General features: G+C 39.9%; 1 protein-coding gene across 3 annotated transcripts in view; it reads right to left on the bottom strand.

Moving 5' to 3' along the window:
* NALCN (sodium leak channel, non-selective) overlaps positions 1-26,178 on the bottom strand; it is a 240,213-nt gene that overhangs the window by 137,786 nt on the left and 76,249 nt on the right. For all 3 annotated transcript variants that reach the window (XM_054162907.1, XM_054162905.1, XM_054162906.1), the window contains 3 exons: positions 13,410-13,552; positions 13,191-13,295; positions 10,737-10,823 (listed from right to left, as the gene is read on the bottom strand). In XM_054162907.1, the coding sequence (XP_054018882.1) occupies positions 10,737-10,823; positions 13,191-13,295; positions 13,410-13,552 (335 nt within the window). The remainder of the gene's footprint in view (positions 1-10,736; positions 10,824-13,190; positions 13,296-13,409; positions 13,553-26,178) is intronic.

Below are 26,178 nucleotides of genomic sequence, written 5' to 3'. Positions count from 1 at the left end.
CCCATACGTGCTGCACAAAACACCTCTGAACGTTCAGTGTGCCAGTTGCTTGTGCACTTAGCCCAGCCACCGCACATAAGATAACTCTGCCCACGGCTCAGCTGAAAGAGAGGGGCTTTTCAGTAAAGAATCGTGAACTGGGCTTTGCATCAGCACCACCAAGAGTGGCCCCATGCATTTTGCTGCCAGCCACACATCCAGACCCAGCCTCAGTGACTGCTTATGCTGTGCCACGCTTGCCAACTCTGCAGCCAGTCTATCTGCAGAGTAGCCACCCAGCTTGACCTGACCGGAGATCGGTTGGCAGCTGTGGACTACCAGCAAGGTTTTGGCCAGCAGAGACTTTCCCTAGGTTTAGTGACACAGACAACTCAAGCTCTGAGGAGTAAGTCACTTTACGGCACGTTCCCTCTATCATTAGGCAGGAAGTCATGGCAGCCCGTAGCGGCCGCAGGACCACCAGAACACAGATTCACTCTTATTCTGCAACTCAGTTAAGCGAATTGCAGGAAAAATTATCCCATGAGCCAAATGAAACAGTTACTGACTTTCTGTATACAGTTTCAGCCATGGGTGGGGATCTCTTTTTTCCTAAGTGCTGAAGAGGCTGATACAGACTGGGGGCCGAATGTATTCTTGAGTCCCGGACCTGACGGGAATTATTCCCTGACTGCCCGAATCACTTATTGGGCTCGGGGCATAGATGCCTCTGAGAGAGACGAACCCATGGTCATACAGATACAGACCTCAGCTGAACTCTCTGCAGCAGTAAGAAAAATGTCACGCATTCAAGCTATGCATGAACGAGGGCTCCATGCATCCCCTTTAAATGCACCCATTAACCCCAAAAAGCTTAAATCTCTCATTCAAGGAGTGCCCAATGCCTTTAAGGGATGTTTAATTGATCGAATGGAGCAGATTAAACAGGCAGTTAAAAGGAAAAAGCACTCTGATGATTCCTGTGAGCACATCCCGACATGGAAAGAACTGTTAAGGGACTTAGCAGACTATGGGGATCTTGTTGGTTACCCAGTTCATGCACCTTCTGGGAATGGATATCGTGCTGGTACCCACAAAGCCAGCCACAGAGCGTTACCTCGTAGTAAAAAACTAGAAGTGTGCCAAACACAGGCAGTTGCCCACTCAAGTCCAAACAGCAGCCCAAACCAGTACAGATATCACCCCGGGAAACCCCAAGGACATCACTCCAGCTGGAAACAAACTTCACTGACTAGAGATTGGTTTCAGCAAGCTCTTTCCTTATGGATACCTGAGCATGTATTAAAAAGCCTGACCATGGGGCACATTAAGTCAACTGCCTTTAAGGCTTTGAACAGAACTGGTAAATGGAAGCAAAGCCATAGTGGCAGCAGTGGCAATGAGAGTAATAGTGGCAGTTCTTCCACTGCAGATTCTCCTGCTGTTGTGAACAACCCATTCACGCCTCATCACCAAAGCTCCAAGGAGGTGCCAAAAAACTAAGTACTGTGATGATTGTCACAGGCCTCTTTCATTGCATGGTATAGGCCTTGCACTGGTCTGATAAGTTGGAACCTTTTGTTTTAATTTCAACGGGACCAACCCGAACTGCCATTAAATTCCTTGTTGATACTGGTGCACAAATCAGCATTTTAAATGTGCAGCAGGCAAAGGGACTGGGAATATAGCCATCCTGTAGGGGAATTAAAATTAGGCACTGTAGTGAAGGATGCTTATGGTCAGGATTGTGCCCCAAACATTTCTGGAACATACTCTTCTGAGTATTAAGCCTCTTTGTTTCCCCCTCCTTTCTGGGGGCAGCAAGGGGGATCCTGGCGCCACTGAGTCCAGGTAAACAGCCTGGGTATAGCATATACTTACACCGTATTTGGTAGGTGTTAGTCCATTGGTTAATCTTGCGTTAGCAACAGAATGCTCATTGGACCACTGTTCACTGGGGCAAATGGTAAATAGGGGTCGTTTGGTAAATGAGCCCCCCCACATCGCGTTGGAGCCTGTGAGTGTGTGCGTGCCAGTGCTGCCGTGGTTCACCTTGCCCAAGACTTAAGCCAGTGCCCCAAGAGACCTCACGCTCCTTTGCCACTGCCACCCAGCTGCGTGCGGTGCCGTGGACAGTATCCCGTGGGATCGACCACTGCGCGATCCCTTGCTGCAGGAGAAACGCCAGCAGCCCGTGTGAGCCAGCGTCGCTGACCTGCCACAGCCCCCCTCGAGTGGGAGACCTTTGTGTCCTGGGAGAAGCAGCAGCCACGCGGTGCAGCCACGCGGCCGGTGCCATTTCCTGTCTCCGTCCTACAGCACATCCGTGCCACGTTTCTGGACTATAAATATTATTAAGGGGAGACCTCACAAAGTCCTCAGCTTGTAAGTTAAGCCTTTCTTTATAGAGTTTCCAGATAAGGTAGCATTTAGATTGCCCCGAGTGGAGGGTTGCCGGTCACCGACCAACCCCTCCCACCACCGCTTTCTGAATTAGTTTTGATTCTAAGTTCTGTGAATTGTTTGATTCAATTGCCCACACACAAACGTTCTGTAAAGACTGTTTCACTGACCAGATATCAATACCTGTGAAGGGTAACTGTAAATACCCCATTACGGAGTTTGTAAATAAATTTAACATATATTTTCGTTGGTATATCTGCCGCTCATTTTCTGAGGGCATATTCACAACAGGCACACCCACTATTTGCCATTTGGCTAAAGCAAGGCTATAGCTCCCAGGTGACAAGTGTAGCACCTTGGTGGAGGTTGCCTTGAGCCCTTACCCTGGGAATATCTTAGGATTTGATGTTCTAGCTGGCAAAAGATGGTATATCCCTGATGGTTCCCTGTGGTCTTTTGGTTTCTACAGCATGGGGTCAAAAGGGGCAAAGACTGTTCATATTAACACTTTGCAAATTGCTCCTGATTTACCCCAGTCTACCATCACCTGCATTAACCAGTATCCATTACCACTGGCATCCAGACAAGGCACCTCAGGAGTAATTGCAGACCTGGAGCAGAGGAAGATCATCTACAGGATGCATCCTCCCTACAACTCTCCAATTTGGCCAGTGCAAAAGCCTAACGGACAGTGGTGACTAACAGTTGACTACTGATGACAGAATAGGAACACAACCCTTCTCACTGCAGCAGTCCCAAGCCCGACCTCTGTAGTAACAGCCATTCAATCTGCATCCCACACCTGTGATGGACATCAAGGACATGTATTTCATGGTCCAACTGTGAGAAGAGGACAAGGCCCAGTTCACCTTCACATCAAAGGACACTCCAAACAAGACACCCTTGCTGTGAAATGGAACCAGCAAGTGGATGACCTGGCACGCATTCATGCGGTGAGTAGTGAGGGGAAAGATTGGGAAGGGTTGGCTGAGTGGCTTCGCATCAAAAGGGGTCACTCAGGCAAGGCCAATCACCCAAACCAAGCACCAGCCAAACGTATCAGTCAGAATAAAACTCTATGAAATACCTGGCAGATTGATTATGTTGGTCCCCTCAAACCATCACATGGAAAGAAATACATACTGGTTGGTCTAGAAGTGGTATCTGGCTTAACCATGGCCACAGCCACCAGCAGTGCCACAGGAATACAGGCCATTGGGGTTCTAAAACATCGGTTTAGCGTTTTGCTGATGCCTGAATGCATACAGGGTGATAACAGGTCAACGCCAGATGGCCTCTGGGCCAAGTAGTCATCCTGGCTCTCATTAACTAGAAAAATAAAGATAGTAAGAGTCTATAAAAGGGACTCATTGTGACAGTTGTTTTGTACATTGTCTGAAGGCTCTGAGACAAGAACATAAACATAATTTATTGGTTGCTGGTTTGTTCTTTTGTTTTCACTTGTTTGGGTATTTTTGTATGGAAGAATTAGAATTATCTTCAGATTCATGATGGGAATGACTCCCTCCACTGACTACTGAGGAACCCAGAGGATTTGAGACTCCCCAACAGTAACAGAAAAGGTATCACAACATGATTTTTAAGTTCCAAAAACCTAAAAAGAACATCTATAAAGAACACTGTAACAACCTACAGAGCTGTAGTACATGATGTACTTTGCAGTCCTAGTGAAAAGAGACCTTTCTTTGAGAAACTTAGAAATATGGAAAATACTGGGAGGAAAACATAAAGGGAATTTAAAAAAAATCAAACCCTGGTAGTTTTATTCTAAGACTCTGCAGTCTTCCACTTTGCTCAGATTTGACATCCAAGCTATAGCTCCAAAGGAAGACACGCTGCTGCTGCTTCCAATGCTTTGATTGCTGCAATTGTGCTAAACACACAAAAAAGCGACATGACAATTTAAATACCTGTTTTCAGTTTGATGGGATTTGAAACGCTGGACATATTTAACCCCAGAAATACAATTTTCTAAATGAGACTCAGCTGAACTTTAATTTAGTGGCTTTACTGAATAGTTTCTACAATCTCCTGTCACTGATGTACCCCAAAATTTCCAAGTGCAGATTATGGGTACAAGTTGTATTAAAGTCCATTGCTGAAAAGAATGCTAGAAAAATGGTCAACTCTGCCTGTTCAGATAACAGAAAAAAGACTGAGAGTTAAAAAGAAGCCTTTTAAAAATATTCTAACAACTTGTATATTTTTACCTTGTGAGACTTTTATTTTGTTAATTTGACCATGATGTCACTACTTAATGCCATTTATTGGTGAACTGTGCAAGCCTGTGTGAAAGACGGTCAAGATTTATTAAGATTCTTTCTGCAAAACATATTACTTGTGAAGGCCTCACATGAAAACTAGGAGTTACACAAAAGGTTTTATTTCTAGTTTATCCAAAAATAAGAGCAAGTTCAGAGGTCTTGTCTGATTAACAGGGTCAGCCAAGGCTTCCATAACTGACATACAAAGACTTTGAAAACCTACTGCCTCAGACAAATTCCAAATCACAGAATCATAGAATCACCGAATCACATAATGGTAGGGGTTGGAAGGGGCCTCCAGAGATCATCTAGTCCAACCGTCCTGCTAAAGCACATACACCTAGATCAGGCTGCAGAGGAATGCATCCAGGCAGGTTCCTTTTTCTAGGCGAAAGAGACCCAGGTTTCTCGACCTTTCCTTGCAAGAGAGATGCTCCAGTCCCATAATCATCTTTGTAGCCCTCCATTGATTCTCCAGTAGCTCCCCATCTCCCTTCAAAGAAAACTGCTACCCTTTTATAATATTAATCATAATTTAACTCCTCTTTGCTGTTTTTTCTTTGCAATGGGATTCTGATACTTTAAGTCTGCAGGAAGATTACATGTTCAAGATGAGGAAGTCATGTTCATGAAATGGTTTTTATTTTAAATGCAAACCAGAGAAATCACTAACACATTTTCTTTCTTGTTTACTTTCTGTGGTTAGATTGCTGCAACTGTGGCTAGTAATTTACTTTGACTGTAATGAACAAGAGCAGACAGTTCACAAGTAAGCAGAAAACTGTGGAGAAGAAAACAACACAAAAGAACTGTGTCTCTAGATCATTGTTAACATATGTGCTTTGATATAATGGTTATAGAGGAAAAGAAGGCAGGCAAAACAGAGGAGTGAGATAGAGAGGAAGGGAGGAAGTGACAAAGGGATGAAGGGAGAAAAGAACTTTGATTTTCTGTAGAAGGGAAATAAGCTGCAGTTCTGCATCCCCTTGAAATTACTTTTCTTTTACACACGCATATACAATAGCAGAGAAATACAAGCACAAAATTACAAAAGTAATCGAGTAATCATTGAGCTAATTAACAGTTGTTAAGGCCACAATGCTGCCTATGGGAGGTTTGAAAGTTGTCTTACAAATTACAGCCTTGTCATTAAATATGCTAGTCTCTTTTTTTAACAGTCCTTCCTGATATTCAGCCTATTTCCCTTTCTGAGATGTTCTCACCACTGATAATTCTGTTTGTATACACAAGCACAAACAGAAACCAAACATCCCCCATACTTGGTATTTATCATCCTTAGACACATTCACCCTCCTCTTGTTACTGATTGCATGTTGCAATAGATTGTGATCTTGTCTTTGCCAACCTTCATTGTTTCAAATTCATATTGAAAAGGAGCATCCACCTCAAAATTACAAACAATACTTTTTGCACTACATTTCTTGTAATTTTTCAGTAATATCAGCAAATTAATTCCTAAATTATAATCTGTTATATTGCTATATAGTTGCTTTAAGTAACTTGTTCCTACAAGATGTCTTGAGGCCAAAATGATGAGTTTAAAAAAAGGTCAGACAAATTGAAAAGTGATAAATCCATCAATGGATACTAAATATAATGGCCTAAATTTAACATTCATTTTGGAAAGCCCCTAAATGAATGATTGCTGAAGTGCAAGACAGAGAACGAGGGCATAAAAGGATATCCAGAAACTCAGAGGATGATCTATATAGGCCTATTTCTGATACGCTCCAGTTTTGGAGATATGGTGAATGCATTGTTTGCCTGCTAGTTTTATGTATTCTCTGGTATCTACATCATGAGGCTTACTATTTTTCAGGCCCCTTTCAGTAAAAATGGTAAATTCAAGTATGCAAAAAATGTATACAGGCAAAATATGTTTAGTTTCCCAGTGTTAGGAGAGTCTTTTAAATTCGTGTCAGATAAATACAGTGATTCTCAACACCTCAGCACCAGCACATTCACACTTTAGTTGCCTGGTCCCCTCCTTTCTTCAGTTAGACAAGCTGCAATAATTTCATTTGTCTGAATTTATGACTTCTTTTACTAACATAAACTAAGTATCAGTTTACATAATCAAATGAGACAGTGAGCTAAGGTGTTCCAGGAGTAAATTCATTGCTACCATGGTTAAAGTCCCCGAAAAAAGGTATTGCATAGGCAGCAAAGGATGACAACAGCTTTACCTTCCCTATCTGAAATAGCATAAAGCTGAAACTGTGCACACATTTAACAACAGCTCATTTTTTGAATCCTCAGAGTACAAGTCAACATTTCAACAAATGGAAAATACTGGAAGTCCCTTTAAAAAAAAAAGTATTTTCTTAATGCCTAACATTTATTATCTTCCTATACACACTAAGGATAGGAAGGTTGGACAGGGATGGACTTTATTGTGTGTGCTTTTCTGTCACAAATATTTTTAGTTTCTCTGCAGAATCTTCTATTCCATCTCACTTTAAAAAATGTTTTTATTTCATCAAAACTAACAGATTACATTTACATTACTTTACATACTCTGCTCCCAAGTCTCCTCAATAAAACTAACATAGATGGTTTTCAGCAAAACTAATAGAGATGGTTTTCAGTACTGTCTCAAGTCCCACGTACACCACTGAAACACCCAAGCTTCTGTTAACTGATGCAATTCCTAGGCTAGATGAGAATAGGGCATTGAAAAAAATAGATGTGGGGTGTTTTTTAATGATAGCCTCAGAATTTTAGGATTTGTACTCAATTTAATCTGCTTCTGAATAAACTAATATAATATACTCAATTCATAACCTCATTACAATCAAAATTGAATTTTAGCTAACTGAAAGAGCAGATTTTTCTTTCACTGTAAGAAAGGATTTCAGTTAATTGGAATAAATGTATTATATATGTATTTACTTTAGTGAAAGACACTGTAGAACTGAGTAGGCATAACTTCTCCTTGATTCCAAAGTACCAATAAAGGGAAAATTAGTATGTAAATAGACTACCACACTTTTCTAGTGCATCAATAATTACTTCTCATTAAAAAGGAGAAAACCCACTTGTGCTCTTTTCTGTTACTCCTGCAGTGAAAATTCCCAAATACCATTTTGTTGCATTTTTTCTCATTGAATATATCCATTATGAAACTGGTAAACCACTCAATTCCTACATCTCTGGCCATATTACATTCATCTTCCACATGTTTGGTAGTTTTAGGCTATGCCTTTAAAATTTACCTGACAATTTTGAGCAGAAAAGTAGAAAAATATAAATAAATCACTATTGGGCATAAAGAGAAAAACAAAAGATTATTCTGAACAAATTCATTGGATAAATGTCTGGGTTAAGAGAAGCTGTATCGTAACAATTTTTCACATTTCACTTCCATTCCCATTCCTTTTATCATCTCTTCTGATCTTGGCTGTTTTGCTTTGCCTGGGAGATAATGTGCTGTTTCTGGCTGGCCTTGAGATAAGACTAATACTGCTCTTTCAGCTTCTCTCTCTCGGTACAGGGGAATCTGGGAGGCTTGGGGTAGGGGGGCAGTGGAGCAGCTTCCCTGGTCTTTTTTTGACCAGGGGGATTTTTGTGTTGTTTGCTAATTGTAAATGTCTGTATAATACTGTAAATACTGTGTATTTTGTACATATTCATTTCATTCCATTGTAGAGTGTAGTTTTTGCTTGTAAATATAGCTTCATTTGCTTCTAACTGAGTTAGTCTGGCTAAAAGTTAATGCTGGGGAAAACTTCAATCCGCCACAACGTGTTTTCATTCTTTTGATGTTACTTTAGATCTTTTTGTCTGTCTTTCTAAATTTCTGTAATTGTGCAGAATTCTGTAACACATTTGGCTAATAATACGCTTCCCTAGATGGAGCACATAAGATTAAAAGTGAATATAGTATTTTTAATCTTTTGAAGGTTTTATATCAGTACAAGTACATATAGTTTGTGAGTAAGTGACCACTTCCATTTCTGCTGACACATCACACAGAGTATTCCTAAGCTTTTTCTGAACCTCATTCCATTTCCAGATATTAGTTTTATTTTTGCTGGACAAAAACCCCCAAAATATTAGCATGAACAGGTAATGATTGTCTGATCCATTGTTTCCCACAAGAACCAACAGTTTCAGATTTTCTCTGTTCACTACAAAATTATCTATTGAGAAGACTGAAGATGTCATTACTTGGTGTTAGCAATACTAATCACGGTTTCATGGAAGACACAAGTTGAACCTCTCTAGTTCAGCTTTAAATGAGTATGTGTGTATTACAGTTCTTTGCAGACAGGAAGTCAAAAAGAAGGAAAGACAAAACATCAGCAGTCTCTAAAATTAACAGAAAAGGAATCAGAAACATGATGTGGGATTAAAGGGGCAAATACCTCCTCAAATAGCTTTTAAAAGGATTTTTTTCTGGAACCTGGCCTCAGTTTTTCTTTATTTGTGAACTGAGAGGTTCCTACTGTGCTGGTAGGAGTAAATCATGGTAGGCAGGAAGTTCTAACACACTGCAGTGTGTTAGATTATTAACAACAATGAAATAATGTGACGATGTGGGAGCCTCAGCATGCATTCATGCCAAATGGTTCATATTGAAATGGAAAACATGAAGATTATTTTTCCATGACAAAAGAAAACCAATATTTAAAATTCATGTCAGTCATGGGAAACAGTGACAGTAAGTAACAAAAGACCACAAAGTACCAAAGTACCTTTGAGGATACTTAAAAAAACCCAAACAAACCAAATCAAACTAACAAAACCCCCAAACAAACAAACAAAAGCCTCAACCAAATGTAAAATTGTTATACCAAAATAAAAAGCCCCTTTGCCCCGCGTTAGGATAGATTTGTAAGTCAAAATCAGAAACCATAGTGTTATCTAATTTTTCATGTTTCCACTTCCAACCACTTCTGAAAAAAAAAAAGGGAATCCTAGTTACGTATCTGAGCTAAAGTTCTTTGAAAACATATGAGTAACCATGCTGGTTCTGTTCTGCTCATATGCCATATGCCCATTGTAAAGGCAGCTGGGCTCTCCCGAGAGACATGAAGAGACCTGGATTAGTTTTTATTGTGACTTCAGCTACATTTTATCCACATATCTGAGACTGTTACTTGAAAACACCATGAACTATGTTGCTGTTGCTACCAAAGTCAAGGATTAAACTCAGGAAGAGAGAAAAGCATCAGTGAAGGCATATGCTATAATTAAATATACAGCAGTAGTTTGACAAAGCAGATATATTTGAGGAGGAGATGAAAGGTGCTTGCTGTTTTAATATTCATCTATATACATGCTGCCAAGCCGCCGTATTTTACATACATATTAAGCCAAACATAACCAAAACTGCCAGCAAACACCATACTATCAGATTGCTATAGTAGGTTTGGCTTTCTCCTCTGAAGCAAGTTTGAGATTATTTAACTTGCAAATAAACATTTGAGCTGCTACACAATGTGCTGCAATGAGAAGGGATTTATAAAAATACTGCTTATCTCAGTCTGGATCTTTATAAACTATGAGGATAAACTTTTACAAACTCACCCATATCCAAGTGAGAATATTAAATTTGGAAGCTTCAAACACCGTGTAGCTTACTACCTACGTGCCTCTTCCCCCTTTTCCTGTAGGCTATTTTAAAAATATAACAAGAGAAATGAACTACTTCTCTGTTTATTATCATTAGTCATGCTTCTTGACAATAAACATGCATTCCTGATGTAAATAACCTAGGAGTGGAATCTGTTTGTGTATAGAGTCTGAGAAGTAAAAGGAGATTACTTATGTATTTTATATTTAAAATACCTAAAAACTCTCTCTCATAAACACACACACACAAAAGAGCCTTCTGCCTTTGGGTGTGGGGTTTTTTTTTGGTTTGTTTTTTTTTTTATGTTGATCTGTGATAGGCAATCAAAAGCCTACACTGCAGAAAGCAATGGATTTAACAAAATTTATGAGTAAAACTACCGCAGCTATTTCTTACCACAATCTCTCCTTATGCCAACATTTGACTGGTGCTGGTTACACACACTGATTTATTGAGAAGCAATATTGTACCTGTAGACACGCAGGAGCTCTGCCCTGGGGTTTATTCACATCAACAGCCACAAGCTGCCAACCTCCAGCAGCATCTTCATGAAACATCTTTAAAGGGAAAACTGTTGTCAGAAACCTTTTGCATGTCAATAAATACAAATTAAATCTAATACATTCACTTTAAAGACCTGCATACATTTTGATGATAGCTACCTTAAGATTTGAGTTAATTGGTTATTACTGCTAGAGAAAAAAATCCAACATTTTCTTTTTCCACATAATGTGTGCCTCTTAGTGCTAATGTACCAATAACCTCTGGAAATGTATGCATAGGTATTCAGTTTTGTTTGGTTTTGTGTTTTTCTGTTATTTTGTGATGTTTTTCCTCAGAAATTAGGACATAAAAATATGCAGATTGGTGGATGTAAGGAACAGTAAGAAACCATGTCTTGAAGTGATTAACACTCCTGGAAAATGTCCTTGAAAGAAAATGAATGGCTCTAGCATTTTGAATTGGCACCTGAGGTCTGCATAAACTACGTAATGAAGTGTGGTGAAGTTCCCACCTCACTCTCATCTTTTCCTTGATGCCCAGCACTCAAAACAAGTCACCTCAAGAACACAGCCACAGCAGCATGGTTGAAACTTAAAAGCCATCCTGAGAGAGGTGCTCATTAGACTGGGGACAGTGTCATATAAATAGGGTTGTAATGCTACTGAGTCCTTGTGAAAGAGTTGCCAGCTTAGATCAGCACTGAGTTACTCCTCTTTGTATCATGCTTTAATGTGCAGAGCTAATGTGGTTTAGAAGAATGTCCTTTAATCTTTCTCCAGAGAATCTTTCCTTGAATTTGACTCTTGGACACTCATCTTCTTTTGTATAGGACTAAGTTTTGAGACTGGCTTAATGATTTATGAAGTGAACAAATGAAGAAAGATGTTGTTTTTTCTCAAGGTTAATTCATGCACAAAACCAGAAGGCTTTTAATTTTTATCTGGTGCTTTCAACAGGAAACCCTCCAAGAAATTTTCTGCTATTCTTAACACAGAAAGAAATTAATTGTTTTTGTAGTTCAGTAAGCTGGACTCCCTTTATGTTCCACTAGGTCAGTGACTCAAGGAACAAAGTAACTATTCACTTGTCTGCAGCCAACATGCTATTTTTATTTTTTGTGATGCAACTCAAATTCAATATGTTCATATTCTTTAGCATGATGACATTGTTTCCTTTTATCTCTGAAATTTCTTTGTCTTGGACACTTCTTCAGTTTCCCTACATTTCCCTACATTGACCTCTCTGGTATAATTTCTAGTGCAGAGTATACCAGCTAAGCCTGTATGTCTCAGGAATTTGCCCCATTAGAGACAAAATAAACATTATGTTGCTAGGGCTAGGCATGTGTCATGCAGAAAAGTCCTTTTTTTTGTTAGATTTTAAATTGGTATCACCAACTCTGCTCTGACAAAGACATATACAGAGTAGAAATTATTTCTGTTATTGCCACAAAGTCTATTTGAGGTGAAAAATGTAGCAGCAGGTAGAAAAGGAATAGATTTATATATGGATTATAGAACTATCCACAGGAATATTAAAAAGTATTTAATAAATAATTTTGAAACACTTAAATTCACTGGTTTAAAAAGATAAAAATCTATAGCTACAGAGGTTAGAAAAAAATTTCCTCGTGGGTACATTTCTCAGATATCTTCCTAATGGTGTTTTGCAGGCAGGTACTTGCAGGTACTTCTCCCTCTTATAGTTGGCAAGCTGCACTAAGCTTGGAAAGCCTGGAAAGCCTGGCCTTATGTCCATTCAAGATACATAATTTGACTGATACAATAATGAGTGGGAGAATTTAAATATCAGTCTACTAGTCCTTATTTTTCATACTGAATCTTTTATACTACCCATCCCACACATAATACTCTTCATACCATGGCTTGCTTCTTCCTGCCCATTATCTCATACTCAGGGTCTCGCTTTCTGTGGCTACTTCGACCATCAGCATGGCTCTTGCCTTGGCATTTCACTCCTCCTTGGTCTCAACGTGTCCTTCTCAGTTCCTGATCAGCTTCCCCAAACACTTCATCTATCTTTTCACCTCTGCCAGCTACATCTTGCAATTTCAGCTCTCGGCACAGAAAGTGATACTCATAGCAACCTTAATTCCAAATTCATCAATGACATGATAAAAAAAAGCATTATCCTACTTCGCTAAAAGAACATAAAAACATAGCGGTACCATGCCTAGCCACAGAGAGACCGATATTAAAACTTTTCAAGAAAGCCTACTTAGTTAATATAACATAGAATTTAATTTTATATGAAAATTCCACATCAACCTTAAAATATATGTAGCAAAGTAAAATAATCCAGATAAAATAATAATTAACAAGGAATTCTTTGCTTATCATTCTTTCATAAAATAAACCAAACTTAGTCCCCAGAGAATCTCAGCATCTTAGGTGTTTCACCTGGGTGGTGGCAGTTGAGGTAGTACTGCTCCTGGACCCCCACATCTGCTGGAACTGCACTCTAATTTCTGCAAATGTTTCAATGATGACTGCAATGAAAACATTCTGAAAAACAAATATGAAAGACAAACACAAAACTCAGCAAGTGGAAAAGAGAAGAAATTCATTCTAAGATGATCTATGTAGCACACAAGTTTAAAAGAACACATTTTCCAGTACCTTAACGAGCCAGGCCAGAAAGAAAATTAAGGTGATGAAATAGAAATATGAACGCCATCGGGGAAAGCTGTCGATTGCTCGGTACATAAGGAAGACCCAGCCTTCCTGAGAGGCAGCTTCATAAACAGTAAATATGCTTGTGCCTGTCAGAGGGAAAAAGAAAATGTGTGGCATTAAGCTCCTCTAAAACTTTTCAATATCAACAAACAATTATCTTTTTATCTATTCTATTTTAATTTTTTTATTCCCCTAAAGAGTATCACCTCCTCCCTCCTCTTCCAAAGGGAAGTTTTTCATGTCTTTTTTTTTTGTGTGTTTCTTCCTTCTGTGATTGAAGATAATTTGGTTTTCTATCAAACCAGATTGACTCCCTTCTCTCCCTGGACACACATGCAAAATCTGTTAGATGGGTTCACTGGCAGTATGCAAATGTCTCCAACGACAGAATCTATTCCATCTTGTGACTTCAGCTGCATCTATGAAAAAAAGCAGTTTTAACTACAACTATCAGGATCAACATTCAGTAGGTGAAAGGAATCACTATAGCATCAGCAACACTGACTAAGCAGCAATACACTGAGAAGGTGCCCAATATTAGCAAGCACAGTTAAGCAAGCACAATAAGCTACAGAACAGTTTTGACATTCAGGCAGGTATCCAGGGTAGCTGTTTTAACATACATGTGTTGCCTTAAAAAAACTATAAAACATTTTAAAGTTGAACTTACTACAAGACTCTGGGAGTAGGGGAAGAAACCATTTTTGAATAAAAGCTATGAAGTTACTCATTTTAAACTTCAAACTCATCCTAATGTCTGAGTGAGCATATGCTTCAGCCAGCTCTCAGCTTTATCTCTGCAAGGAAAGCTTCAAAATACAGATTGTGGTTAGGGCTCATATGGCATTCTTGTTTAAAGTAATATAGTTTGCTGGGGTTTTGTTTTTTCTTTTTCCTGAGAGGGAACACAATTAAACTGTGAAATTAAACTGCAAAATCCCACAAACTGCTGTGAAATCAAGGAATTGTCCTACACCCTCCTGCTAGCTCTGCTCCACTGCTGCTTTGTTCACAAAATATCTTGGATCAAAGGGAGGGAGCATGAGGAGCACTGCGCTGAGCAAAACATAGCAGCTGCTAGCAACACATAGATCATAAGCATGAACCCACCAAATGCCTGATCCTGTTCACAGAGAAAGATTTGCTCTAGTAGGAAATTCCCAGGAGTTTCCCAAAACCTCACACCAACTTATAAGGAGCTCTGCACTGATATTCTCCCACTGAATTGGCAGAATCCGCATCGTGGTTTCTTTCTGCTAACACAGGTGGGATGAACCTGGAAGTCTTTTTGCCTTCACAAGTCCTTTTGTGGATAAATTTTCACTGATGAGAGGAGTTTTTTTTTTTTTCTCCTGTATAAACTTGCTCCTTTTGTATTTAGGTGTTGAATGGTTAACACGGTCATGCTGAGTAGGAAAAAAATGTTAATCCTGTCTGTTAATTTTTCTGGTAATTGGATTCCTTTCTATTTACTGCATATGGTTCTCAGGGCCAAGGGACAGAAATAATAATAAAAGGAAAGAAAAAGCCTTCAAGCATACACAGGAAAACCCTTTCAGTTCCTTCAGAAAAATCAGTGGTCCCTCTCAATACTGAAATATTCATTAGTGATTACTCTATGAGTATTTTGATTTTAAAAAATTCATAAAGTAATGGTTCAATTATCTAATATTATACTGTTTCTGAACTGATTAAATTATTGAACAAAGCAGTGCTGTTGAGGACAGGCAGAGAATTAAAAAAAATAAAAGGGAGTCTATTAAAAGTTGCTGGCTAGGAAACTGCCATTAGTCATTACCAATGGGAAAGTCACAGCAAAGATTAGTAAAATAGAGGAGATGTCATGCAAAGTATTTATAACACATACATTGGGCCATCTGCCGCAGTAAAGCAATGCTGTGAACAGACAAAAATGCACAATTAACTCAGTTAAAATAATACGTGTTCATCTGTGACACCGAAGTGAAAAATATATCTTGCAGATGACTGGTGCAGGTGTTCTTAAGGCTATTAGAAAGCAATCACCACTAAGAATATATATTCTTACTTAACATATGTGACTAGAAAGTAATAAAGCTTTCAGTATTGATGCCAGGAACCATGCAGTTAACTACCTCTGTAAATGCTCTTTCAACTGGATACAGAATAAAGGCACAGTAGTAAGTTCTTAGCTGACATCAAAGTAGTTCTTAGTTAAGAACTGCTGTTATGCATGTTTTTGCTCTTCTAAAAGTTACATTTAAAGACAATCAGCAACCAATTCTACTTTTTCTGAGTATTTTTTTTAGTATCTGGCTACATCTTTCCAATGCCAATGTGTAGGCTATTAGAAGGACTCTCACAGCAGCACACGCTGTTTTTCTAACCATGTTCAAAGCCATATAGAGGAAGAAAAAGTATCAAAATTTTAAGTGATAGTGGGATCCATCACAAAAAAGCCAAACACGATGATGCTGTGAAACCCTAGTGAAATCTGTCATATTCCCTTAGATTAAATGGCAAAATCTGCCTTTTCCACAGGTGTCAGTATTCTGTATATCAGCAACAATAGTGTCCTTTACTAGATCAGAGGGCTTACATCTTGACCACAGTGTGCTACTGCCAAAAGCTTCTCTTTTAAATACCTAAGGAATAGAGAAGGTGTTTATTTTCACAAAATAACACAATAGTATCATTAGGCAGGAAAGCTATTTTACATCGTGTATTTTGTATGTATGCATGTTTTGTAAACACACAGGATTTTCCGCACCTCTGCGACACCACCATGCTCTGTGACATCAGCTCTTACTATAATCAGCTCAGCCTGTGAATGGACCTAAATGAAACAGGCGGTGCACTGAATAGTGCTGCAAAGTTAAAGAAGCAGAGCTAAAAGGTCATATGGAAAACTGACTATACCTGGAAATAGAATCCTTTCCTCCTAACTATATGCTACTTTCTTGCTTCTGGATTCAGAATCCCATATTATTAGAGGAAGAAAACACATGGTGTTAAGGTGGTGTCTTTTACTAATAGCTTTGTGCTATGTGATCTGTAATCATTCCATGGGAGAAATAAATAATAACACTAAAAATGCACCAAAAAACCCCAAACAATTAAGCTTAGATATGTCGTTAACGTCAGCATTTTCTGCATATGAAATCTGTGTTTATTGACTGCCTTGCCTTACCACATCAGAGTTATCTCAGGTTTTTGTGCCGGCTACGAAACTGCTTTTCCGTACTTTACAGTGCGCACTAGATGGCGATCGTGCACCTTGGGCACATCTGAAACACTAGGCAGCGGAGGAGCTACGACTCCAGAGAACGCAGCCTGCTACCTCCCGATGCGCTGGCAAAACGGATTGTTTTATCTATTTCCCGGCAAAACTAAACAGCCCTCTAACAGGTGCTGCTGTCTAATTCCAATCTATTTGTCGTCCTGAATACTTAAAGCTGTCTTTTCTTTTAAGATGGTTTTGTGGATTCTATGTCCATGAAGAAACGACCTGTCAGGCTACAGAAATGTTACCAACCTTGTTTCTGTCCCTGCTCATTTTCACTGATAAAATAATGAATATTCTTGCAAGGCATGGCTATTCCCACTGACTTTTAATTTATGTCACATCTGCAAGCAGTCAAGATTTTCCAGCTGTCCTACGCTATTGCTTTGGTGAAACTAGAAGGGAATGAAAATTACCCAGAAATGAAAGGACAAAGTTTTTAGCACTTCTGGGAAGCAGCTGGTAGACAGGACTGAAATCAGTAAAAAGACCAAATTCTGAATGGCTTTATGGGGTTTCTTGCTTGTCTCCAAGTGAGTGATTTAGTCTGTTTTACTGTCCCAAACCAACTCACATCAGCCAGTTAGCCAGTCAGCAGAAATGAAGAGGACAAGAAAATGAAACGTGCCAATGCTCTGATCCTCGTTTGAAAAGTCAAACCTCAGTGTCATTTGCCTGTCACATAGCTGTGGAAAACACGGCAAAATGGAAACCATGCAGAGAACTGATTTATTGACACCCTCAAAAATACACAGTCAGTCTGGACACCAATATTTTAACCTTCCTTAAGTGTATAGATTTCAGGCATACAGCAGTGATAGGCTATTGATTCTTCATTTTGAATGACCATTTCCTTATGAGATGATGAAGGTTTTACTATGAGAAAAGACTGCATACCAAGACTGTACACATAAAACCACCAATAAGGAGGTAAAGAAATGTTACAAAATAAGTTCTAGGATCAATGCAATTTGTTCTACAGACTTTGTAATGGAATGACGGAAATTCAGACAGCTTTCAGAAAAAATGTTGCTGGACTTAGTTGCACTGTTTGCAAATATTTGAGAAATTTGTTCACTACACAGAATTGTTAGCTTGCCAACATGAATATAGCTTAAAATGTTGGCATATGTATTGGCTGCATGGGGTAAATAGATGGCAGGTCATGCTTGGTTATGTTATCAGTGTCTTACGTGTGATAGTGATTGTGCTCCCTGATGTAATACTTTACGCTTTACAAAAGAACTGTTTTATATTTGTCAACAAGTCCATGGCATAAACAGAGAAAAACATCCTTCAAAATTACTCTAGGTGTTCATGTTTATGGATATTTATCCAGACTAGTATTCATATTTGCCTTTTTAAAATACTTTTTGGGATTAAAATGCTCCTTGGCTGTATGTTCACAAATAACTTATCAAATAGGGATCCAAAATGTCAGCAGAGTACCTAAGCTGGTTTTATGTGTATAAATAGTCTGCTTTTTACTTTTTGCAATTACACAGCTGTAGTGCTAGTATACACTCTCTCTTATAGCCACTGCTTTTTGTGTGTGTGGCAACTTTACAGAATTTACTGGCAGCTGAGGAGAGTCAAAGAAATGCTGGGCTGTAAATTGTTCATACCTCACCCACCAATACCTGGCAGCTTTGCAACAGTCAACAACTCCCACATCTTCTTCTCAGAGAGTATTTTTAAGGACCTAACTCTTCTCAGATCTCTGGGCTCCCATCCTCAATTGAACAGGCAGAGCTTCAAGCTGCAGCCTGACACTGCCCTATCAGAAAATCAAACTGCAATAAATACATTTCAGATCTAGAAACCAGGAATACAGAAATGACAAGGCCTTGGTTTTATCAGCGATGAAAGATGTGAAGATGGGCCTGATACCACCTCAGTCTTTTCAGTGAAACATCTCTGATTTAAAGTGCAGTCATAGTAGAGTACATGACTGCTACAGTAAATGTTATGACAAAACTCTGTAACACAAAAAAATGTTAAATAGAAGAAACTCTGTAATTGATATTAACTTATTCCTTTGAAAATTAGTCATCTATTTATGCAACAGTTACTTATTTTAAAGTATGTTACATATATAAAGGCTTTTAAAATCATATAGTGAAATTGACCATCCAGAAATTCAAACAAATTATTACATCTGAAATATAATCAAGATTGTAAGGGTTATTATATTGAAAAGACAAATTTAAAGCTGATTATCAGTATGGATATTATGTATTTGAATTGTCATTCAGCTATATATTAAACACTGGGAATGACTATTAAAATTAAGGTAGTGATGGATCCCTTTGTTAGAGTGAAAACAAAGTATGCAAAACTTCCTTAAGGCATGTAAATTCAGCATTGACTTTCATGCACTGTCAATCAAAACTATTCACTTGCTGCAAGAACTTTCCTAATAGTGATAGAACAATCTAATTTAAGTGCAGTCATGAAACAGCAAAGCTGGTGTGTACCATGGGATCAATTTGCCTAATTAATAAAAGAAAATGTATCTGCTTTGTAAGATGAAAGAAGTATGGAAAATGAAACCACAGAACATATTCATATAGCAACATTCCCTGTCTAGAGTGACCATGATGACACTTTAATCAGAAGCAGAGTTAAATAAATAGCTTTATTATAGAATCGTAGTATCATAGAATTGTTAGGGGTGGAAGGGACCTCAAGGATCATCTAGTTCCAAACCCCCTGCCATGGGAAGGGACATCTCACACTAGATCAGGTTGCTCAGAGACACATCCAGCCTGGCCTTAAAAACCTCCAGGGATGGGGCTGGATGTGGCTGGATGAACCCCCCTGGGCAACCTGTTCCAGTGTCTCACCACCCTCAAAGTGAAGAACTTCTTCCTAACATCCAATCTGAATCTACACATTTCTAGTTTTGTTCTGTTCCCCCTAGTCCTATCATTACCTGACACATTAAAAAGTCTCTCACCTGCTTTCTCATAGGCCCCCTTCAGATACTGGAAGGCCACAATTAGGTCTCAGAGCCTTATCTTCTCCACTGAACAGCCTCAGCTCCCTCAGTCTGTCCTGATAGGAGAGGTGCTCCAACCCTCTAATTATCCTCATGGCCCTTCCCTGGACATGTTTCAGCATGTCCAGATCCTTCCTGTAATAGGGGCTCTAGAACTGGATGCAGTACTCCAGGTGGGGTTTCACCAGAGCCGAGTAGAGGGGGAGAATCATCTCCCTCAACCTGCTGGCTATACTTCTCCTGATGCAGCTCTTGATGAGATGTGATTGGCTTTCTGGGCTGCAAGTGCACACTGGTGGCTCATGTTGAGGTTCTCATACACCAGCACTCCCAAGTCCTTTTCTTCAGGGCTGGTCTCAAACCAGTCACTGCCCAGCTTATATCAGTGCTTGGGATCATCCCGACCCAGATGCAGGATCTTGCATTTGGTCTTTTTGAACCTCATGAGGTTGTCATGGGCCCACCTCTCCAGCCTGTCATCCCTTCCCTCCAGCGTGTCTGCTGCACCACACAACTTGGTGTCATCAGCAAACTTGCTGAGGGTGCCCTCAATGCCACATTCCATGTTGCCCACAAAGATGTTAGACAAGACTGGTCCCAGTACTGATCCCTGTCTCCTTTCTGAGGGAGTCCATACCTTCCCTAGTCATAGGGACATTTTTACTGTTCCCTTTGTTCCCCCTGGCTAGATTTAATTCTAACTGAGCTTTGGCTTTTCTAACCAGGTCTCTTGCTGCTTGGACAGCTTCCTCACATGTCCCCCATTCTAGCTGTCCTTTCTTCCACTCCTTGTAGAGTTTCTTTCTGTGTGCCAGCATGTCCAGGAGCTCCCTGCTCATCCAGGCAGGTATCCCAGCATTCTTTCCTGCTTTCCTTTTTGTGGGTGTATTTTGCTCCTGGGCACACAGAAGGTGATCTTTGAACACTGACCAGCTGCCATGGGCCCCTCTTCCCCCCAGGGCTTTGTCCCACAATACTTTGGCCATCAGATCCCTGAAGCGATCAAAGTCTGCATGCCTAAAATCCAGGGTTGCAAGCCTGGGATATGTCCTTCTAGTTACCCTGAGGATCTTAAATTCTATTGCTTCATGGTCACTGCAGCCAAGGTGATCCCTGAACCTCACATTGGTGACCAGCCCATCCCTATTGGTGAGAACAAGGTCCAGCATAGCACCTTTTCTCATTGGTTCCTCTACCATTTGGAGGAGGAAGTTGTCATCTACGCATTCCAGGAATATCCTGGAATGCTGGTACCTAGCTGTGTTGTCCCTCCAGCAGATGTCAGGGTGGTTGAAATCCCCCACAAGAACCAGGGCTTGTGACCATAAAGCCACTTCTATTTGCCTGTGGACTGTCTCATCGGCATGGTTCTGCTGGTCAGGTGGCCTGCAGCAGACCCCTACAGGAACACCACCTTCCCCTTCTTCCCTTGAATCTTCACCCGTATGCTCTCAACCAGCTCATCATGCTTCCCCAGGTGGAGCTCCACTCATTTTAGCTGGTCAGTGATATAGAGAGCAACACCTCCTCCCCTCCTACCCTGCCTGTCCTTCCTAAAGAGCTTGTACCCATCTGTCCCTACATTCCAGTCATGGGAATCATCCCACGTGTCGGTAACAACCACTATGTCATAGCATTCCAGCATCACAGTGGCCCTTAATTCATCCTGTTAGTTGCCCAAGCTGTATGCATTTGTACAGAGGCACTTCAGCTGCACTGGCCATGTCACCCTCTTGGGTGAATCCCCCTTGATTCCCTTGGGGTGTCCCAGTGCTTTGCCTTTGGCTTGCCTCAGGGCAACAAGTTGAGAGCCCTTGCTAGCATTCCATCCCTCTGCCTCTGGTGAGCTGTCCCAATGTTTGTCACAGGCAAGCATGAGATTAATAACCCCTTACCCCTTCAAATCTAGTTTAAAGCCATATTCTTTTCAGGGTCAGTTTTTATGGCCAGCCTGAGGTGAGTTGGCCTTGGTGGCACTTCTCCCCTTTGTGAGCTCTCATCCTTGCTCACCACTAGTTCCTCCTGCAGAGCCTCATACCTGTTCTGCAAGGGCACTGTGGGCAGTGTGCTTCTTAAAAGAGCATGTTTGCTTCATTTGTATCATTTGTTTCGTCAGGTAGCTACCTGTTCCCATTGACCCTGCACGTGTGAGTTACTGCAGGAAGGCTGGAGAGCTTGCTGATGAGAGGATATTGAATCCTCTGCTCCACTAAGAATTCACTCCTATTCTGTTTTCCTAAAGATCAGTTTGTGGAAGTAATAGATTTTCTTCTCACTCTCCCTGATGTTCCTCAACCTACTCACCTCTTCCCTGAGCTCTATCACTTCATCCTGGAGCTGTGCCACCTGGCTGAGCAGGTCAAAAACCTGTTCACAGCGCACACACCCATAGTCAGTGTTGCCCCCTGTTGCCTGTAAGAGGCTGTGGCATTCTTCACAGGCTGGGGCCTGGATGCCAGTGTCCATTTTGGTGGATGCAGAGAGCACAGTCTTCCTCCTCCAACTAGCCACCATCATGCCTTCAGTAAAACTGAAACACCTTGTGTCCTGCCCACATGCCCTGCTCATGCCAACTACTGAGCTGTCTCAAAAGGAACCCCCAGGGCACACTCAGTCACTATCTGCTCTCCCTATGCCTGTTAGCCTGCCATAACCAATGGCTACATGCTCCCAGCTGTCTGTCCCTTCCTTCTCACGCCCCACTCACTGGGTTCCAACGACCAAGAAAGCTGTTGCCTTGCAGTTTGCAGTCTGAGAGCCTCTTCCAGTTTTGTTGGGTTTAAATCCCCCATGGCTTCTCTGGCAATGCCCCCAGCCACGTCACCCTCTCAGGCACCCTCATGAGAGACACAAGAGTCATGTTGGGTCACCTCTCCCTCTCTCTCTCTCTCGGTCTCCCTGTCCCCAGGAGCCCCCTTTTCTCTTCTAAAGACCACAGCACAACACAGAGCTAGCTGATGCTGATACAGTTGTCTCGCAGTTCACAGTCTGAGAGATCATTCTTTTAAGTCTTGAGTTTGGTCAGCATGAAAATCCATGGAGACAAAAAACCTCACTATAAGAAATATGTAGGAGATAATGAGGATATGCATTCATGACGCAGCTGAACGGAAGAATAACTGTTGGACCTGGAAATGCATAGAGACTAAAATGGTGTGCATATTTGGGAAATATGGATTACAAGAGATTAGACCTAAGTAGAGCACTTCCAGTGTGATATTAGCAAGAATTGAACAACTGGAGAAGCTCAAGACAAAAAGTCTTACAGGAAAAGACAGGCTAGCACAGGTCATAAAGCAAAAAGATCATGTCCAGAAAATGCTAAAAAGTATCTTGCAAGTGATTTTCTTAATTTATTTGATCTCCACAATGTGTTTCCTGATTTCCAATTGCAGTGCAACTCCTTCATCCTAAAGTTTCAAATGGTCCAATCAATCAGCAATTGGAAAAACTATAGTACATATCTTTAATTAAGGGAAGAACTTCCTTGCCCCAGAAGAGGTTGAAGGGACAGAAGAGGACCAAGGAGAGCTTGACATTCTCTCTACAAGAACCCACACAGATGGTTTTTTGTGGGAATTGGTTAGCCAGTCTGACAATGAAAGAACAGGGTAGGTATGCTGGCAGACAGGAAGGTATTCAAGGAGGAAATTGCTCAGTATATAATTTTAATAATCTGTAAAGCTGTTTGTGGTTTGTTGTGGGGTTTTTTGTTTGTTTGTTTTCTTTTGGTTTTTACTGCAGGCAGGAGAAATAACAATTTAAGGGAACACAGGCAACTAAAGCTGCTGCTCTGCCCTAAAGCTCCATTTCAGTTTCATTCAGTACCAGTGGGCATCTTTTGTAAATGATGGGCGGCACTCCTTTGAAGATGTACTCTCTTAAAATGAAGAGACCAGTCCTTTCCACTTGCATGGATAACATTTTCAAAAGTAATTGCTCAAAATTTCATCCATCAGTGGTAAAACTGATGTCATTTTAAATAAATGTTTTCAAAAATCTCTCCCCAGAAATTTGCTCCAGCTATAGTGTATGTCTGAACAAGACTTTCATTCTTTTCTGTACAAAAGTTTCACCTAAGGATAATGGTAGAAAATCCCAACCAGCAAGAACTTCTGAGTACTCAGTGAGCACATTCAATACACAAGCAAGCAGCAGCACTGAGCTCAAAGCATTTCTGGTAATGGAAGTCAGTAAAGGTGGCAAACAAGACATTATGAAACATACATGTTAAAAATGTCATTTGCCTCCACATATCTGAACAATAGGAGCAAATATACAGTACCAAATGCACCTTAAGAAGCTAGTCTAACTATAGTTGAAATCTGCCTTTCCTAAAAAGGATAAAGAAAATCCAAAAGAAACTCAGTCACTAACCTGTTTAGCTATTCCTGAATTAAGCACCCTCTGCTACCTGGTACATGACAGTAGAAACAAAACAATTCAGCTGCTTTGTTGATGTGAAGGAGATGTTTGCTCACTAGAAAAAGTAGCCTAATATGGGCAGTTAAAGAGCAGGAAGAGACAAGAAGAAATACTTCAGTGTGCTCACTGAACAGCACAGCGCCTTTGCAAGGTAAGTGTATTTTTAACTCAGGTGTATGTTTAACTCAGGTGTATTGAGTTAAAGACTCTTAGACTTTCCTCATACAGCAATACAAGCAATGTCTAAGGTGAACCTATCTTGAAGATTTCTGATTTCAAAAGAGCTGGGTGTCAAAGGAGAAAGAATGTGCTTTTTTAAAAAAATGAAAAGCATACATGGGTGTCAGCAAAAATATACTTCTTTTTCTCTCTTTCAGAAAAAGAAAGGTCACATTGAAAAGAAAGCAAATTCTTGTAACATCTGACTTCTTTTATTCTTGACTTCCTTAAGTGTTTGCATTACTAGGGATCTACTGGTTATCAAAAGAATTCTTGGAAGACTAGCACTAATAGACTAAGCAGCTGGCAGGCTTATCTGAAGAAAAAAATCTAGACCTTTGGCAAGAAAAGCTGTATAAATTGCCAGATATTTCTGAGGAATGTTCAAAGTTTTAATAGACTGTTTGAACCTTGTTTTCAGTATTATCTCCATCTGCAGAAATCCTTTCTGATCTTTATGCACTACTTAAAATAGTTCCACACACCTGTAGCAGAAATTTCGCGGATTTCTCACTGTCCAGTTATATTTTTTCTCTCAGATATGCCTTTTCTCTTTTCTTCTCAGCATCAATTTTACCTGCAAAGATGTTTACTCTCTGTGTAGGTGTGTGTCAGCTCTGTGCTTTGACTCAAAGTTGCTTTAATTTCTTATAGGCCTATGGTATTTAAAATATTTTTCTTCAAAGCTTTTTGCCAAAGTGGAAAATGTGGCATTTTGCATGGAGCAACAAGAACATGTGGTTTGAAAAAAAAGGACTGTGTATGAAAAAAATTAGTTTTGGCATTGCTCATTGCAGCAGTTTCCCAAGAAATACAGTTCAGACCTACTCACAATATATTTTTATCAAAGGATGAGCTAAACAGACCTCATTTTCCACATGAAAATAATTTTAAGTTGGTGAAATGATATCAGAAGTTTTCAATCTCAAAGCACAAACAAGTAACATGCATGACTTTCTGCATGCCTTTTGTTTCACAGTGACTTGACTACACCTTTGGCTTCTTTACACCTTAATTGGAAATACATTTGGAACTCTATCCACTCCCTTGACTTAAGTCAAAGGCACCTCTAATTACCTATCACTTAGGAAGAAAAACATGTGCAAGGATAGTTACTGCTGTACTTTATAAACACACCTTCTTGTTCTCATTAATATATCTACAGGCCCTACCATGGCTTGGGCAAAGGCTTATGTCATTACATTATATCCCTCTATCTTTCAGAACAGGAAACAAATCCTAATCCTACCTTGAAAGTTCTGCCAGCACATTTCTGTCACATTTTTGAAGAAAAAACTATGTTCACAGTTTTAAAATTGCACTGCACAAAGTCAAGCATGTGGGCTGATGTTCAGATACCTGGTATATTGACAGGGTGAAGGAGACAATTTTGAAACCTTCAATACTGGCCTGAATGCCAGTGCTTGAACAAAAAAGGAATTTTATTATTCCTATAGTAGAAAGAGAGTTAAATCTATGGTTCTGAGAGTCTACCACAGAATTTCCCCCAAAATATATATATATAAAAAAAAAAGCTAGGAAAACAGTGTATTTAATCAACATATTGTTTTGAAAACACTTATTACACTGCCTGCCACATCAAAAATAATAAAGCTTGAGATTTATATTATAAGACATAGTGAAGAGAAAAAAGCACAAATGTTTCCAGACTCATTCTGCAGCATCTGGGAGATGGGCTTCCTAAATGAATATGAACACAACAGAGAATCTCAAAAAATGTCTGCTTTCAGAACTGGCCATGAAGCTGACCTGTGGTGTCATGGCATTAAGACTCTTTCCAGGGA

The sequence above is a fragment of the Dryobates pubescens genome, chromosome 7, assembly GCF_014839835.1.
Source record: "Dryobates pubescens isolate bDryPub1 chromosome 7, bDryPub1.pri, whole genome shotgun sequence".
In the NCBI taxonomy this organism is placed as follows: Eukaryota; Metazoa; Chordata; class Aves; order Piciformes; family Picidae; genus Dryobates; species Dryobates pubescens.
This window is presented reverse-complemented; position numbering and strand designations above follow the sequence as displayed.